Source organism: Melanerpes formicivorus, unplaced genomic scaffold (assembly GCF_026170545.1).
Source record: "Melanerpes formicivorus ecotype bairdi unplaced genomic scaffold, bMelFor1.0.p_v2 SCAF_2, whole genome shotgun sequence".
In the NCBI taxonomy this organism is placed as follows: Eukaryota; Metazoa; Chordata; class Aves; order Piciformes; family Picidae; genus Melanerpes; species Melanerpes formicivorus.
Window position 1 is genome coordinate 7928757 of NW_027142354.1, and position 13620 is coordinate 7942376.

General features: G+C 38.2%; 1 protein-coding gene across 1 annotated transcript in view; it reads left to right on the forward strand.

Moving 5' to 3' along the window:
- The window catches only part of EYA4 (EYA transcriptional coactivator and phosphatase 4), a 183362-nt gene that overhangs the window by 111536 nt on the left and 58206 nt on the right, over positions 1–13620 (forward strand). The window contains exons 4-5 of the mRNA XM_068149808.1: positions 8207–8331; positions 9518–9586. Of these exons, the coding sequence (XP_068005909.1) occupies positions 8207–8331; positions 9518–9586 (194 nt within the window). The remainder of the gene's footprint in view (positions 1–8206; positions 8332–9517; positions 9587–13620) is intronic.

Genomic DNA, 13620 nt, shown 5'->3' on the forward strand with positions numbered 1-13620 from the left:
CAAAAGTTGACACCTACTTAAAAAAAAGCCCATGTGAAATGGAAATTATATTAAATCCACCTTTCATCTCCAAATGATTGTAAAAAAAAAAAAAAAAGCACTTGTTTTCTGGATTCTTTAAAAAAGTAATAGATCTCTGAAAACACGTTTTGCTGTATCTCTGTAATGTGAAAATTTGTACTGCTTCTTAACACCGTATTAGATAAGTTAGGAACTTATGCCTCAGGGAGAGTGGAAAGGAGATCTACCTAGTGTCCAGCATTAACATTTGGGTTTAAGTCTGTCAGGCTCCAGAATTCACATGGTGAAGGAGCATGCTTTTGAAAGATTGTGCCTGTAATAGCCAAAGATCTGCTATTTTGGCCATGTATTAAACTTCAGAAGATGTACAGGAGTAGTGGATGAGCCCGGGAAAACAAGGGAGGTGGTCACTTCAGTGGTGCAAAGTTATTTCATTGATTTTGCTGCTTCTTCATTACCTTTAAAAAATGACAAAGGCTGCCATAAACAGTGTAAAAGAAAGTATTATTAACCTGTATTTTAGAGTTAGTGTAACGACTGGAAATGTCACTGTGGCAGTTTTAGGCTGATGCCTAGGAAATTTTCCACAGATCTTGACTAGAAAGTGGTAGAATGTAAATAAATTACTATTGGATGTAAAGGGAATAATTATAAGGTCTAAATAATCCCATTGGTCTGATAACTAACATAAGGTTAGTTGTATAAACTATTATGTCTCTGTCTCAGCTCTTCACTTTAGCTGGTTCTGTCTAGTGGCTTTTACTTGGCTGTTGCTGACCTTAGCAGCATTGCTGTTGTGGCTAAGTAACTAATAAGCTACTCTCTGCTTTTCTCTTTTCTTCTTTCCCTTGTACCTGGGGTAAAGGGGTGGAGAGGGGGAAGCTATTGGTAATTCCCTGGTTTTGTCCAGGGGGGTCCTTGCTTTGTATATAAATTGTAAATACATGTAAATATTGTATATTTTGTACATATTCATGGCATTTCATATTCCTAGATTTTAGTTTGCTTGTAAATACAGCTTCATTTGCTTCCATCCCAAACTGAACTGGACTGGCAATTTTATTTTGGGGTGTAGTTCTCCAAATTAGTTGGGGGTTAGTTTCAACCCACCACGGTTACTCATTTGAGGAGTGTCTTTAGGCTGTGTGTTGGTTTGCACTGTTTCTGGAAGTCTTTGGTGGAATAATGTTGGAAAGCTTTTGTTGTGTATTTATACACTTCTATTGTGGATATTTCACACCAAATAATTATTAAGTGTTTAGAAGTAGCTGTGTGTTAGTGTACAGGCATTTGTATGCATGTGTCTATTGCCCCCAAACCTGTCTATCATTCGGAATCCTTCTCTCTACCTTCTTTCTTACCGCCCACTATAGTCTTTGAGGACTCTTAAAGGATTCATGTAACTTCTTTTTAATTGCAATATTTTTTGATTGTGTGGATGCAAGTAAACAAGAGAAATCCCTGGCCTAACTGTGGATGGGATATGTAAAATACAGGTTTCTTAAAAACAAACAAACAAACAAAAATAAACTAGAAAAACCCAAACTATAATGTTATTGATTGTTTAGCCTGGAGAAGAGGAGGCTCAGGGGAGACCTTATTGCCGTCTACAACTACCTGAAGGGTGGTTGTAGCCAGGAGGGGGTTGGTCTCTTTTCCCAGGTAGCCATCACCAGAACAAGAGGACACAGTCTCAAGCTGTGCCAGGGGAAGTTTAGGCTTGAGGTGAGGAGAAAGTTCTTCACCAAGAGAGTTGTTAGCCATTGGAATGGGCTGCCGAGGGAGGTGGTGGAGTCGCCATCCCTGGAGGTGTTCAAGAGGGGATTGGACGTGGCACTTGGTGCCATGGTCTAGTAGTCATGAGATCTGTGGTGACAGGTTGGACTTGATGATCTTTGAAGTCTTTTCCAACCTTATTGATTCTGTGATTCTATGACTGATTGTTTTAAAGTTTGTTGCAGATTTTATGTAGATTTTATTGGACTAATGACATATGTGTATGTGCACCCATTCAATCTTACTTCTTTTTTGTTGGAGTGAAAGGTTTGTATAAGCCAGTTCAGACTGCATATGAAAGAGAGAATCATCTTGAGAATGTGGCTGGAAGATCTGTGAGAAATGGAAAGTTTGTCAGAGAGCTGACCTGATGTCTGTAGAAACAGATTTAGCTGAGTCTGAACAGCTCTTTTACTCAGCCTTCACACTGCTATGAAAGTTAATTTTTTATTAAGAGAAATCCCTTGGGTTTTTTTTAAATTTCAGAAGCTCCAAGTTGTCTGACATCTTAGATTGACAAAGCTCCAGGTATCTGTGAGAAAGTTTGGGATATTTAAGAACTGGGGTTACAACAGAAGTGATGTAAGAAAAGCAGGGGGGAACCAACAAACCAAGCAAATAATGTGTTTTTTTTTTTCTCCACAGCAAATTTTAGTAATGATTCTACTAAACACAGTTATGTAGAGAATTAACTTATGAACTAAATTACAGTATCACAGTATCACAGTATAACTAAGGTTGGAAGAGACCTCGAGGATCATCAAGTCCAACCTATCAACACAGACCTCATGACTAGACCATGGCACCAAGTGCCACGTCCAATCTCCTCTTGGACGCCTCCAAGGACGGGGACTCCACCAACTCCCTGGGCAGCACATTCCAATGAGGAATGACTCGCTCGGTGAAGAACTTTCTCCTCACCTCGAGTCTAAACCTCCCTTGGCACAGCTTGAGACTGTGTCTCCTTGTTCTGGTGCTGGTTGCCTGGGAGAAGAGACCAACCCCTTCCCGGCTACAACCACCCTTCAGGTAGTTGTAAAGAGCAATGAGGTCACCCCTGAGCCTCCTCTTGTCCAGGCTAAACAATCCCAGCTCCCTCAGCCTCTCCTCATAGGGCTTGTGTTCAAGGCCTCTCCCCAGCCTTGTTGCCCTTCTCTGGACACGCTCAAGTGTTTCGATGTCCTTCTTAATTAAATTATTCCATTTTAAATAGCCTTTGTTGGTCTTTCCTGCATTTGTCTTTTATTTTGAATTTACTGAAAATTCTGTACAGTGAGCAATTAGCATTTATAAAATACTATGTTGAGACCAGGATTTGAAGTACTTTGTTATCATAGAATCACCAAGGTTGGAAGAGACCTCAGCGATCATCAAGTCCAACACATAGGCCTATTTGATCTTTTATAAATCCATGTAAATAATTTCACACTTTCAATACTGATAGTAAAAAAAAAAGCTTGACATACAGTAAAAGTGGATTATGGAGCAAAGAGTTTTAAAATATGATCTCTTTAAGGAAGAAAGTTATCTAGATATTATCTACTTGTAGAATTCATCAATGGAGTTTTGAGCTGTGGAATGACTCAGCTCTTATTCTGTCCTTATAGGAGTTTAATTAGAAATGAAAATGGGTAACAGAGTTGGAACGACCTGAATTTTCTGGAAATAGGTTTTAACTCTACTGGAGAAAAACAGTGTGCAAATGGATACGTGATTGAAATGAAAGGGTAACAGAGTTGTAACTACCTGAATTTTCTGGAAATAGATTTTTAACTCTGCTGGAGAAGAACAGTGTGCAAATGGGTATGTGATTGAAATGAAAGGGAAAAAAAATATGCACATTTGAAAAACACACCCACAGAAGCAAGGCTCAAACTCTTAACATTTAAAATAATGCAAGCAAAAGCTATACAGACATACAGCGATGCAGTTGTCAGATTGAGCTGTCATAATTAGCCACCTTTAAACTTTCCTGTGTAAGGTTGGATTATGATGCCGGGCTGAGCACTTCAGTGGGCTGGGGTGCATCATAAGTTCTGTTTGTCTGTATAGATGGGGGGCAGGGGGAATCTTTGTCTCTGGATGTTCTTCCTTAACACACTTCTGAACATAAGTTAACCCTTGAAAAGGTGTGGCTTCAAGCCAAGGATTTGTTAGAATAGACTAGAATAGACTAGACTAGACTAGACTAGACTAGACTAGACTAGACTAGAATAGAATAGAATAGAATAGAATAGACTAGACCAGACCAGACCAGACCAGACCAGACCAGGTTGGAAGAGACCTTCAAGATCATCGTGTCCAACCCATCAACCAATCCAGCCCACCTAAACAACTAAACCATGGCACTAAGCACCCCATCAAGTCTCCTTCTGAACACCTCCAATGATGGTGACTCCACCACTTCCCCAGGCAGCACATTCCAATGGACAATCATTCTCTCTGTATAGAACTTCTTCCTAACTTCCAGCCTAAAGCTCCCCTGGCACAGCCTGAGACTGTGTCCTCTTGTTCTGGTACTGGCTGCCTGGGAGAAGAGACCATCATCCGCCTGTCTACAACCTCCCTTCAGGTAGTTGTAGAGAGCAATAAGGTCACCCCTGAGTCTCCTCTTCTCCAGGCTAAGCAACCCCAGCTCCCTCAGTCTCTCCTCATAGGGCTTGTGTTCCAAACCCCTCACCAACTTTGTTGCCCTTTGCTCTCCTGTGCGAGGCCCAGGACTCACACATAGCCATCTTTCTGATACTGCTTCTTGTTGCTGTCCCTGGAGGTGTTTGAGGGAAGACTGGATGTGGCGCTTAGGTCATTGGCGGGACTTGATGATTTCCAAGGTGTATTCCAGCCTCAATAATTCTGTGATTCAAACCTTTTTCAGTTTGGTAGAATTGTCCACATCCAGGTTGGAGTTAAAGTCCTCAGGGTTCTGGTAGACTGTTCTATGAAATGAGATGGTTTAGAGACTTTTCCAGTAAGCCTATAAAGTAAGTCACTAAGCATGTGCAAATACCGATTTTCAAAGACTTAAATTGTAGCCAAAACAGACAGACAGACAATTCTGACTTGCCTGTTTTCAGGCTTTTGCTCAGAAGCTTGGAGTCACGTTAATGTTCTTCAAATAAACCATCCAGAGAAAAATACATCTTCTTACCAAGTAATCCATTTCCTCTCAAAATGCATCTTTTGATACCATTTAGTATTTCACTGAATTGCTCTAAAAAATAGTTTGAGACACTGCAAGAGGGGGGGAAAACTACAGCTCGAACAGTTATGTGCCTGGCAGAGAAACAAAAACTACAAAATAAAGCTGTAGAATGTAGTTTTTAAAGCAGCTTTAACAATAAACTTTGTTCAGTCTAAACTGAAGCATAGTGAATTTACTAGAAAACTGTCTTTAATAAATAAAGATGCAGAAAGGTAGAAGTATTAATTGGCCCTTTGGAGATTAGCTTTTACTTTCTTTTAGTGCAGGAAAACACATACTGAACCTGAACCTGCTTCTGATTAAGTCAGTGAAAGCAGGACTCTGATAAATATTTAGTTTGTCAAAATGAATTCAAGATGTTGGAATTATTTCATCCATTTTATTAAGCCTTTTTCCTAAATCCTTCATTCAGTGGAACTGTAAGATTTTCGTAGGTCTGCTACATCTTCCCAATAATTTTTTCGGACTAAAAGTAAACTAAATGCATCCAGAAAGGTGAACTGAATGACATCTGTTACACAGAGGGTCAGGGGCACTTCAATAAATAAATCACAAAGGGATCTATTAAAGTAATCCTCTTAGTTGTTCACACAGAATAGAGCACCCAGGATAAGTATAATGTATACACATGGTTTTGTGAATTTTTTTATTGGTTTGGATATCCTTTTTATCCTTAATGTACTACCAGTAAGTGCAGGATGTCTTTTACTCGTGCAGAGAAAATGTCTATTCGTAAACTCACTGCTTTTAATATAGTAATAGTTAATTAACTTGCCTAGATTGTGAACTGGGATACCATTTGCTATAGAAAACAATATAAAGCAGAAAGATTTCACACTGGTGTGTGGGGAAAAAAAGTGTTCCCTTTACAAAATTTCATTGTTTATATTCTTTGCCAAGTAAATGAAAATCAGTGGGCATGGCTTTCTGATTAAGAAAATTTGTTTCAGTTAAGAAAACCTCACTCATTTTGGTGTGAAAAGTGCTTAAGATGGATACTTCTCAAATGCACTAGCTAGGTAAATCTAATATTTTGCTTATGAAATATTTGCATTGCATTCGTGGCCATGTTAGGTCTATTGAAGAACAAATTATTGTAGTTCTCATGCTCAATAAGGAAAAAAACACATGTGAACTTTCTAAACTGGAACTGCCCATTAGGTATCTGTGAGCTGATCGTACTTGAACAGGAAATCGTGACACTTAAACTGCTAGGTAAACACGTGGGGAGTATTAAATTGTGTGTAAAAGGAAACACATTGTTTATTTTGTTTAGCGTTCTCCTGCTCCCTTAAATGCATACAAGATGGAAACTCACAGATTGTTTTTTAACCTTTGGCTGTTATTCTTGTACAGAAACTACCAAACAAAAGCGGATGGACCAGTGAGCTACTCAAAGTCATTTAATTTCACCTAACACTGATCACATTCCCAATGGACAATAACTATAATGCACTGCCAACAGATGTGTAGAAATGCATATATAATTAGATGAAGAAACCTGGGTCAAGGCAGTTCAAACCTCAGTTTGTGCCTCTGCATTTCCTTGAATATGGCTATAAAAGTCTTCCTGGCTGATACATAGTCTTCTGCTATATCAGTTTTTCACTGCTCATCTAGACTGCTGCTGGGGAGGCTACCCTAGCTGTGGAGTGTTGGTGCACCTCAGGTTTGATTTGAGCATTTAAAGGCATATATGAGATTCTTTGCTTCATTTGCCTTTGGCTAAGGCTTTGGTGCACTTTCCCAGTTGAAATGTATTTCCTACTTTTCCTGCAACATAAAAAAGCTCTGAACCTGTGTCTTGGGTTAAACGAAGACAGTGAGAGGCAATCTAAAGTATTCAGGACATCAACAGAATAAGGAGCACAAAATGGAAGATGTTTTCATTGTGTGTTTCTTTTTCTTACCTTGAAGGAGAGAAATAGATTCAGACAGCAGACTCATATTTCATGGAAAGATGGTGAGGTTATTTTTACCTTGTTTTTTTTTTCCTCTGGATAAAGATGTGTGAAACATAGAAGATAGGCAGTGACACTTGCAATGAATAGTTAAGATGCTAGGTGTTGCCTTAATGATTTGCCACTGATCTTCCTGGTCAGAAAATGAATATACAGAAGCAGTTATTCTTAGGGAGCTATCCCAACTGTTCTTCAATTTCCATCCATTTCAGTCTTCTGCAGTGGAATTGGGCTTTTACAGCTCTGTAAAACAATCCTTCTGTTGGCTTTTGTAGCATGCATATGGTAAATGGTTCTCCTGTGGCAGATGGACTGGCAACTTTGCTTATACATAGCAAAAATGTTTCTTTGGGGAAAAAGTCTGTGTAATTAATCTATAAGTGAAACAAGGAATAGGTAAGCACATACTGCAAACTGGATTGCAATTACTGGTCTAACAAAAAAATGCATGCTCCTTGTCTGCTTTGTCTGAGAAAGGCAGATCTCTTGTTGCTGAATGAAAGATGGCCACAGTCCCTCAGTATAACTGTGATGCTGAAATCCATTATGGTTTACATCCACTTTCAATTCTGCAAGTTTCCCAGAAATTACTCAGAAGAAAACTAACCAAACAAACAACAAAAAGCCAAACACCAAAAACTCAAGTGAGCTTGGAAGAATATATGCATTTGAAAAGATGAAGAATCTTCCAGCTGTACATGAAAGTTGTGTTCATTCACCTATATGGTCTGTTCCTGGGATTTAGTATGGATTTGGTGAAAGCCAGTGTTCAGAATACAGATAATGGGAGGCAGAAGTTTCTGTCCTGACTATTTTTGTAATGACTGACTTTTCATTTAATTTCTCTGTTTTATTCTTTGAAATACCTATATACATGCATTTATTCATTTGTCCCTCTCCCATGTACATCTTTCACAAGCTCTTTGAGCAGCTTCATGAACCCATCTCATTTACTTCATAATACCTAAAGGTTGGTTGTTTGTTGGTTTGGTTTTTTTTAACAGCATTTATGCTGTTCACATCAAATTATTAGATACTTTTATGGGTTTGGTTAAAAGCAAAGAAGACCTTAAGTGAACCCATGTTGATTTTTTAATCTAACTGCACCGAAATAACCCAAACCAAACAAAGGAAAACAAACAAACAAAAACCCCCAAAGCAAAACAAAACAAAACCCAAAACAAAACCAGATGACTACAGGTAGTATCATGATGCATTTAAATACTTTTACCTTCTTCTTTACCAGGTCTATGGAAATGCAAGATCTAGCCAGTCCTCATAATCTTGTTGGAAGTAGTGATGCGCCTGGTAGTTCCAAACTGGAGAAAACTAATCTCAGTAGCACTTCAGTTACAACAAATGGAACAGGAGGTAAGTACTGCTGACAGACAGAAAGATTTGGCTGCTTTTCAGTCATTCATATGTGTTTTTAACATAATTTCAAGATGAGCATAAACCTGTTTTTAAACCAAGATGAATTTATGACAAAAATGGTGGTTGTACCACTGTAAATTCACTAACTTCAACAGCACTTCTCTAATTTGCATCAGTTGAAGTAAGAGGCAGAACTATGCAAAGGTGAAACAAGCAAAATTATGGAATGGTTGATTTGAACAAAGTGCTAAAGGTTTCATTATACCTGCTGGTAACTTCAAATAGATTGCATTTTCTGCATCATAGCTCACAGCTGAGTAATAATTTATTATCTGAGCTGCACACATTCAGGTTAATTTAAAATCTCTTTCAATAGAAGTGCATCAAAATTTGTCTTAGATATATTTTGACCATGATGAAGATACCAATTCTGTTTCTTGGGAGGTAGTGGATGTTTTTCATAGGTGATGTTTTTTTATTTGCCTCAAAAGTAACTGGTATTACTGCTGTATCTATTACTGTAAGGACAGAACTACCATGCAGCTATAATGCAGATGTCTAGCACTTTCATATAATAGGTGCTGGCATAGCTGAGTTGGAGCAGTGGAACACAGGGTACCCCATTGTGATTTGGAGTCTTGTTCCCACTAGTATCCATGAGAGTGATCCCATAGATACGAGTCAAACTAGGATTTCAGGCCTCTTTAGAGTTTCTATGTTGCTCTCTAGTTTAACAGTTGTCATCAACAGTTTTGAAGGTTTGGGTTTTTTTTTCTAACCACAATGTAAAGCATTTTATTCACTTACCCTATTACAAAAAAAAAGTAATAAGATCTATCAGTGTCAGAAAAAGTGTATCTGTCTGTGAGGGTAACAGAAGTCTGCAGAGAAGGGCTGAACCATTAAGGCTCAACTGATTCACATTTTTTAGAATAGAATCCTTCTTCTGGCATAAAGAGAAGGGAAAAATTCAAGCATACCATTAAAGAACAATATTAACTAGGTACCTCTATGTTATGCTTGCATAAAATAAACCAGTTACAGTAATTCTCATAAAACCCCCCAACAATAATGCAGTTAAACAATTTGGCTCAGAGTGCAAAAACATATACTTGCCATAAAGACTCTTCAGCGTACACTGAACAGACATTAGAATGAACCATTATATCATTGCTGTTCTCAGGAGACAACATGACTGTGTTAAATACTGCAGACTGGTTGCTGAGTTGCAGTACTCCCTCTTCTGCAACAAGTATGAGAGATCCTGGTACAGTGCATGTGTGTGGTGGTGTGATCTCTGTAACTGCTGTGTAACATCTCTTTTGGTTTGCTCTGTTCTTTTGTTATGTTTTGAACATTTTCATGGGGGTTTTTCTCACCCCTTCCCCCTCCCCCCCCCCCTTCTCAGATGCCTTTCCCACAGACAGAAAGCTGGTAAGAAGTTGTAGTAGTTACCTTACCATACTTTGAAAGTCATTTGATAAGCAGAGAGAATGTAACCTAATTAAAATTGGATTCGCCATCTACATCCTCTGAGAGACTGGGAGAGCCCTGTGGTGATAATCATTGCTGAGAACTGCCAGTAGTCAGCATTGCTGGAAGTCAGACCAATGGATTTTCCACAGAATACCCAGTTATAGTTATTTTTCTTTTATTTTTAGGTACAACATTACATGATTACCTGAGCACAAATCAAGGTTGACATGATTGTTACTGCTTCTGTTACTACCTTTATTATTAATGAAAGCTTAGGTCCAGCTTGTTACATGCCACTTTATAAACATTTGGCCAATTTTTTCAAGCTGTTGCTTTCATTTATTAATTTCCTCTCCTGCATTATTAATTTTTATGAGCTATGATTATTAATAATAATTATATCTATGACACTACTCAGTACATATGGGATTAATTCTAGATGTAAACATGCATCACCATGACTCTCTGCAAGGTATTATGTAGGTGATTAAGCTGTGCAGGTTTGCACTAATTTTAGGAAGATATCAAAACTCCTTTTGAAAAAGCCTACAGGAGTAGGTTGCCATTTCTAAGCCACATAACCAGAGAGAATTTGCCCCCATGAAAGATTCAGACTTGAGCACAGAAGGTCATTTGCACTAGAATAAATGATTCCATGTGAACGCTCTGTCTCAGTTACAAGAATTTAAATTTAAGGAAGATCTGAGCTAACTTAGTCTGTCACTTCAGTGAACTGTAAAGCATGTTCAGAAATCATGGAAGGTAATACTTTAGATACTAATTGTCAGTAGTGAGGAAATGTAATGTGAAAGTCCTTGCATTTAATCTGATTTTCCATAGGCAGCAGAAAGTTTTTTTTCCTTCTAATTATGTATATTCCTGGGAAAACCCTTAAGGCTTGCTAAAAAGAAAGAGGAAATTTGATTTTATAACAAGCTGTGTGGTTTATTGTTTTACATGAGCTTTTAGTGAGACATGTTTGCTCTAATAGTTACTGCGCTTGCTTGGTCTCCTGCATGCATAGTGGTAGCATCTCTTGCCTCTAAAAACTCTGTGTTCATTTTCAGTCCTTTACAAAGAAATGTTCTGTAGGAAAAAAAGATGTTGGCACAGTAGCAGTCATGTTATCTGCTAAGGTCTTTCAAGTAAAGAATTCATTCTGTAGAAGTTGTTGCCTGTTGGGAGCTGTATTCTGAGTTTGTCTTAGAGTAATTCGGTCTGGACAAGATCCCTGGAGGTCAGATGGGCCAAGCTCTGCTCACACCAGGGCCAACTTTGCTGTTAGATCATGTTGCACAAGGCAGTGTTGAATATCTCCAAAGTGGAGATGCCACAGCCTGTCCCAGAGCCTGACTATTCTCACAGCAAAGAATTTTCCTCTTATATCTAATTGGATCTTCCCCTTGCTGCAGCTTGTGTCTCTTGCCTTGTGTAGTTTCATGAGGCACATTCTGAGAGGAGTGTGCCTTTGTTCTTCGTCCTGTTTGCACCTTCGAGTTAGATAGCTTCAGGCAGCAATTACCTCTCACCTCAGCTTTCTCTTCCTAAGACAGAACAAGCCTAGCTTCTTCTATCCATCCTTGTATATTGTATGCCCCAGCTGCTAATGATCATAGTAACTACTCTGTCAGTAGTCCTCACTGTTATCAAGTCTCAAATGTTATTTCCAGCTTGAGATTAATTTTCATTTTATCTTTACCAATATGTTAAAAAATGTAAAATGAATCGGCATGTTGAAAATATATTATGAAATGTATAGCCTCTATAAAGTTTTTCTCCAAAATGCCAGTTCAAACTCTCAGCCTTTGCATTACAACTAGAGCAGTTGCCATAGCAGTATCAGAACCATGTTTTATCTTGCATGTGGGAAACATAGGGATGATTTTGTGTTTTTCATTGGCGTCAGCTTTTAGTGTGATTTCAGCTTTAAATGTTCCTGTGGTTTTGATCTGCTGTTAGAATACTCGTTTTGTTTTGGATTGGTTTGGTTTGGTTGTTACTTAGCTTAGTGCTTTTTTTTTTCCTTTCTAGGCCTAATGATATGCAGGATATAAAAAAACACCACAAACACATACACACGCACAAAATACCAACAAAAAGAACTTTAAAAAAGCCTCTCTCTAGCCACACTGAGGAACAACCTTGATGAATTCCTTACTGTGATAAAATCTGAATGTAGCAACGTAGAACTGTTTAAAATCAAGCAGATACACAAATACTTTCTACATGTATTTTTCAACAAAACACAGTGCCGATATGATGTTTTTCCTCAAGATAATTACATAGGAGAGTTTCTTTTGTTTTAGAGCCTTTCCTGCTGACAGGCAGAGGAAAAGATGGTGACTGTCAGCGCTGGTGGACATGCACTGCAGCTGGCATTAACCAGAACTAGACACAACTCTAAACATTTCAATTCATTACTGCAGTTTTTGAGGATTAAAACAGTTAGGCACATACTGGAATGTCTTTCTGGATGCAGTATTGAAAATAGGTGTGTAGCTTGGTATGGACAATACTGGAATACTTTTTTGACTACAAAAACGACAAAAGTACTGAAAAGTAGGTATTTTTTTTCATGTATGTAAATGTCCATACTCTGCAGAGAAAAGAGACATGCTTCTTGTAAAGTAGAATATGACCAGAGATCTTCAGAGGGGACAATACAGATCTCTCCAACATAGTATGATTTTTCATTCTCCTACTGCAGTACCTGCAGACATCTGTATATCATAATCAGAAGACAAATTAATTTAGCTACTTTGCATGCTTCAGGCAACAATACATGTTCTAAATGACCGAGAGGCCTGGAGTCCAATGGAGGCAATTATTTTGTGACAAATGACTCTTAAGCTTTTACTTGATGTATATTTTATTGACCTGATGAAAACAAAATCACATCCTTCTCACCTAAATAGAGAAAAGTCTTACAAATTTCTTTGTTCATGTTCTGTACTTTTTTTCCACAGAATTTTTTATTTTTTAATGTGAAGGTAATAACCAGAAAAATGACAAAGAGTGAACAACAGCTTGAAAAAATATGGCTGTAATTCTTCCCTGTTGATTTCAAATTGAATTAGTACCTTGCTACATCCAGGAAGAATATATGGTCGGGGTAGTTTCACTAAAGAGAAAGGATAATGAATAGAATTTTACATTTAAAGGGAACATATTCAAATATTTTTAAAATCTTGCCCAGTAAACAGAAAGACACAAATGTGTAACTTGTATAAGAAAGTGCTGCTCGGTTTGATTAGCACGGGGGTACCTGCAACACTGCAGGATGCGCTCTCTCTCACTGAGACAAATACGTTCTGATTTAAATATGTTGCCCACTAGATTTAAAGAGTCTTCCTTTTGAATTTAGTGTAGGTCCTTTTGAATTTAGTGTTGTGCAAGTGTAGGTCAATTGTGCAAGTGTAGACATCTGCATCATCCCATATGACTTGCTGAAGTAAGATCCCTTAAGCAGAGTGACTGGAAATTGAACATGATATTACAGGAGTGTAACTCATGTGGGGTGGCTGTATTGGTGGCTGTATTTCTCAGTGAGCTCCTTACAGACACAGGAAGGAATGGCAGAAAGGTTCTGTAGGTGTTGTTCTGGAGATTTTTCCCATGAGAATGCCAAATATTTATTTAGCTCATCTGCCACCTTTTCCTCTGCACACTGTAAGAGGGATGGTGAACTTGAGCGCAGCTCAGACTGCATTTGGACTGAATTGCCCTCTGGAAGTACATCTCTCAACTGAATATAAAAGGATATTAGGTGGCTTAAATCTGAGCCATAGTGTATAAATTCACTGCCAGCTC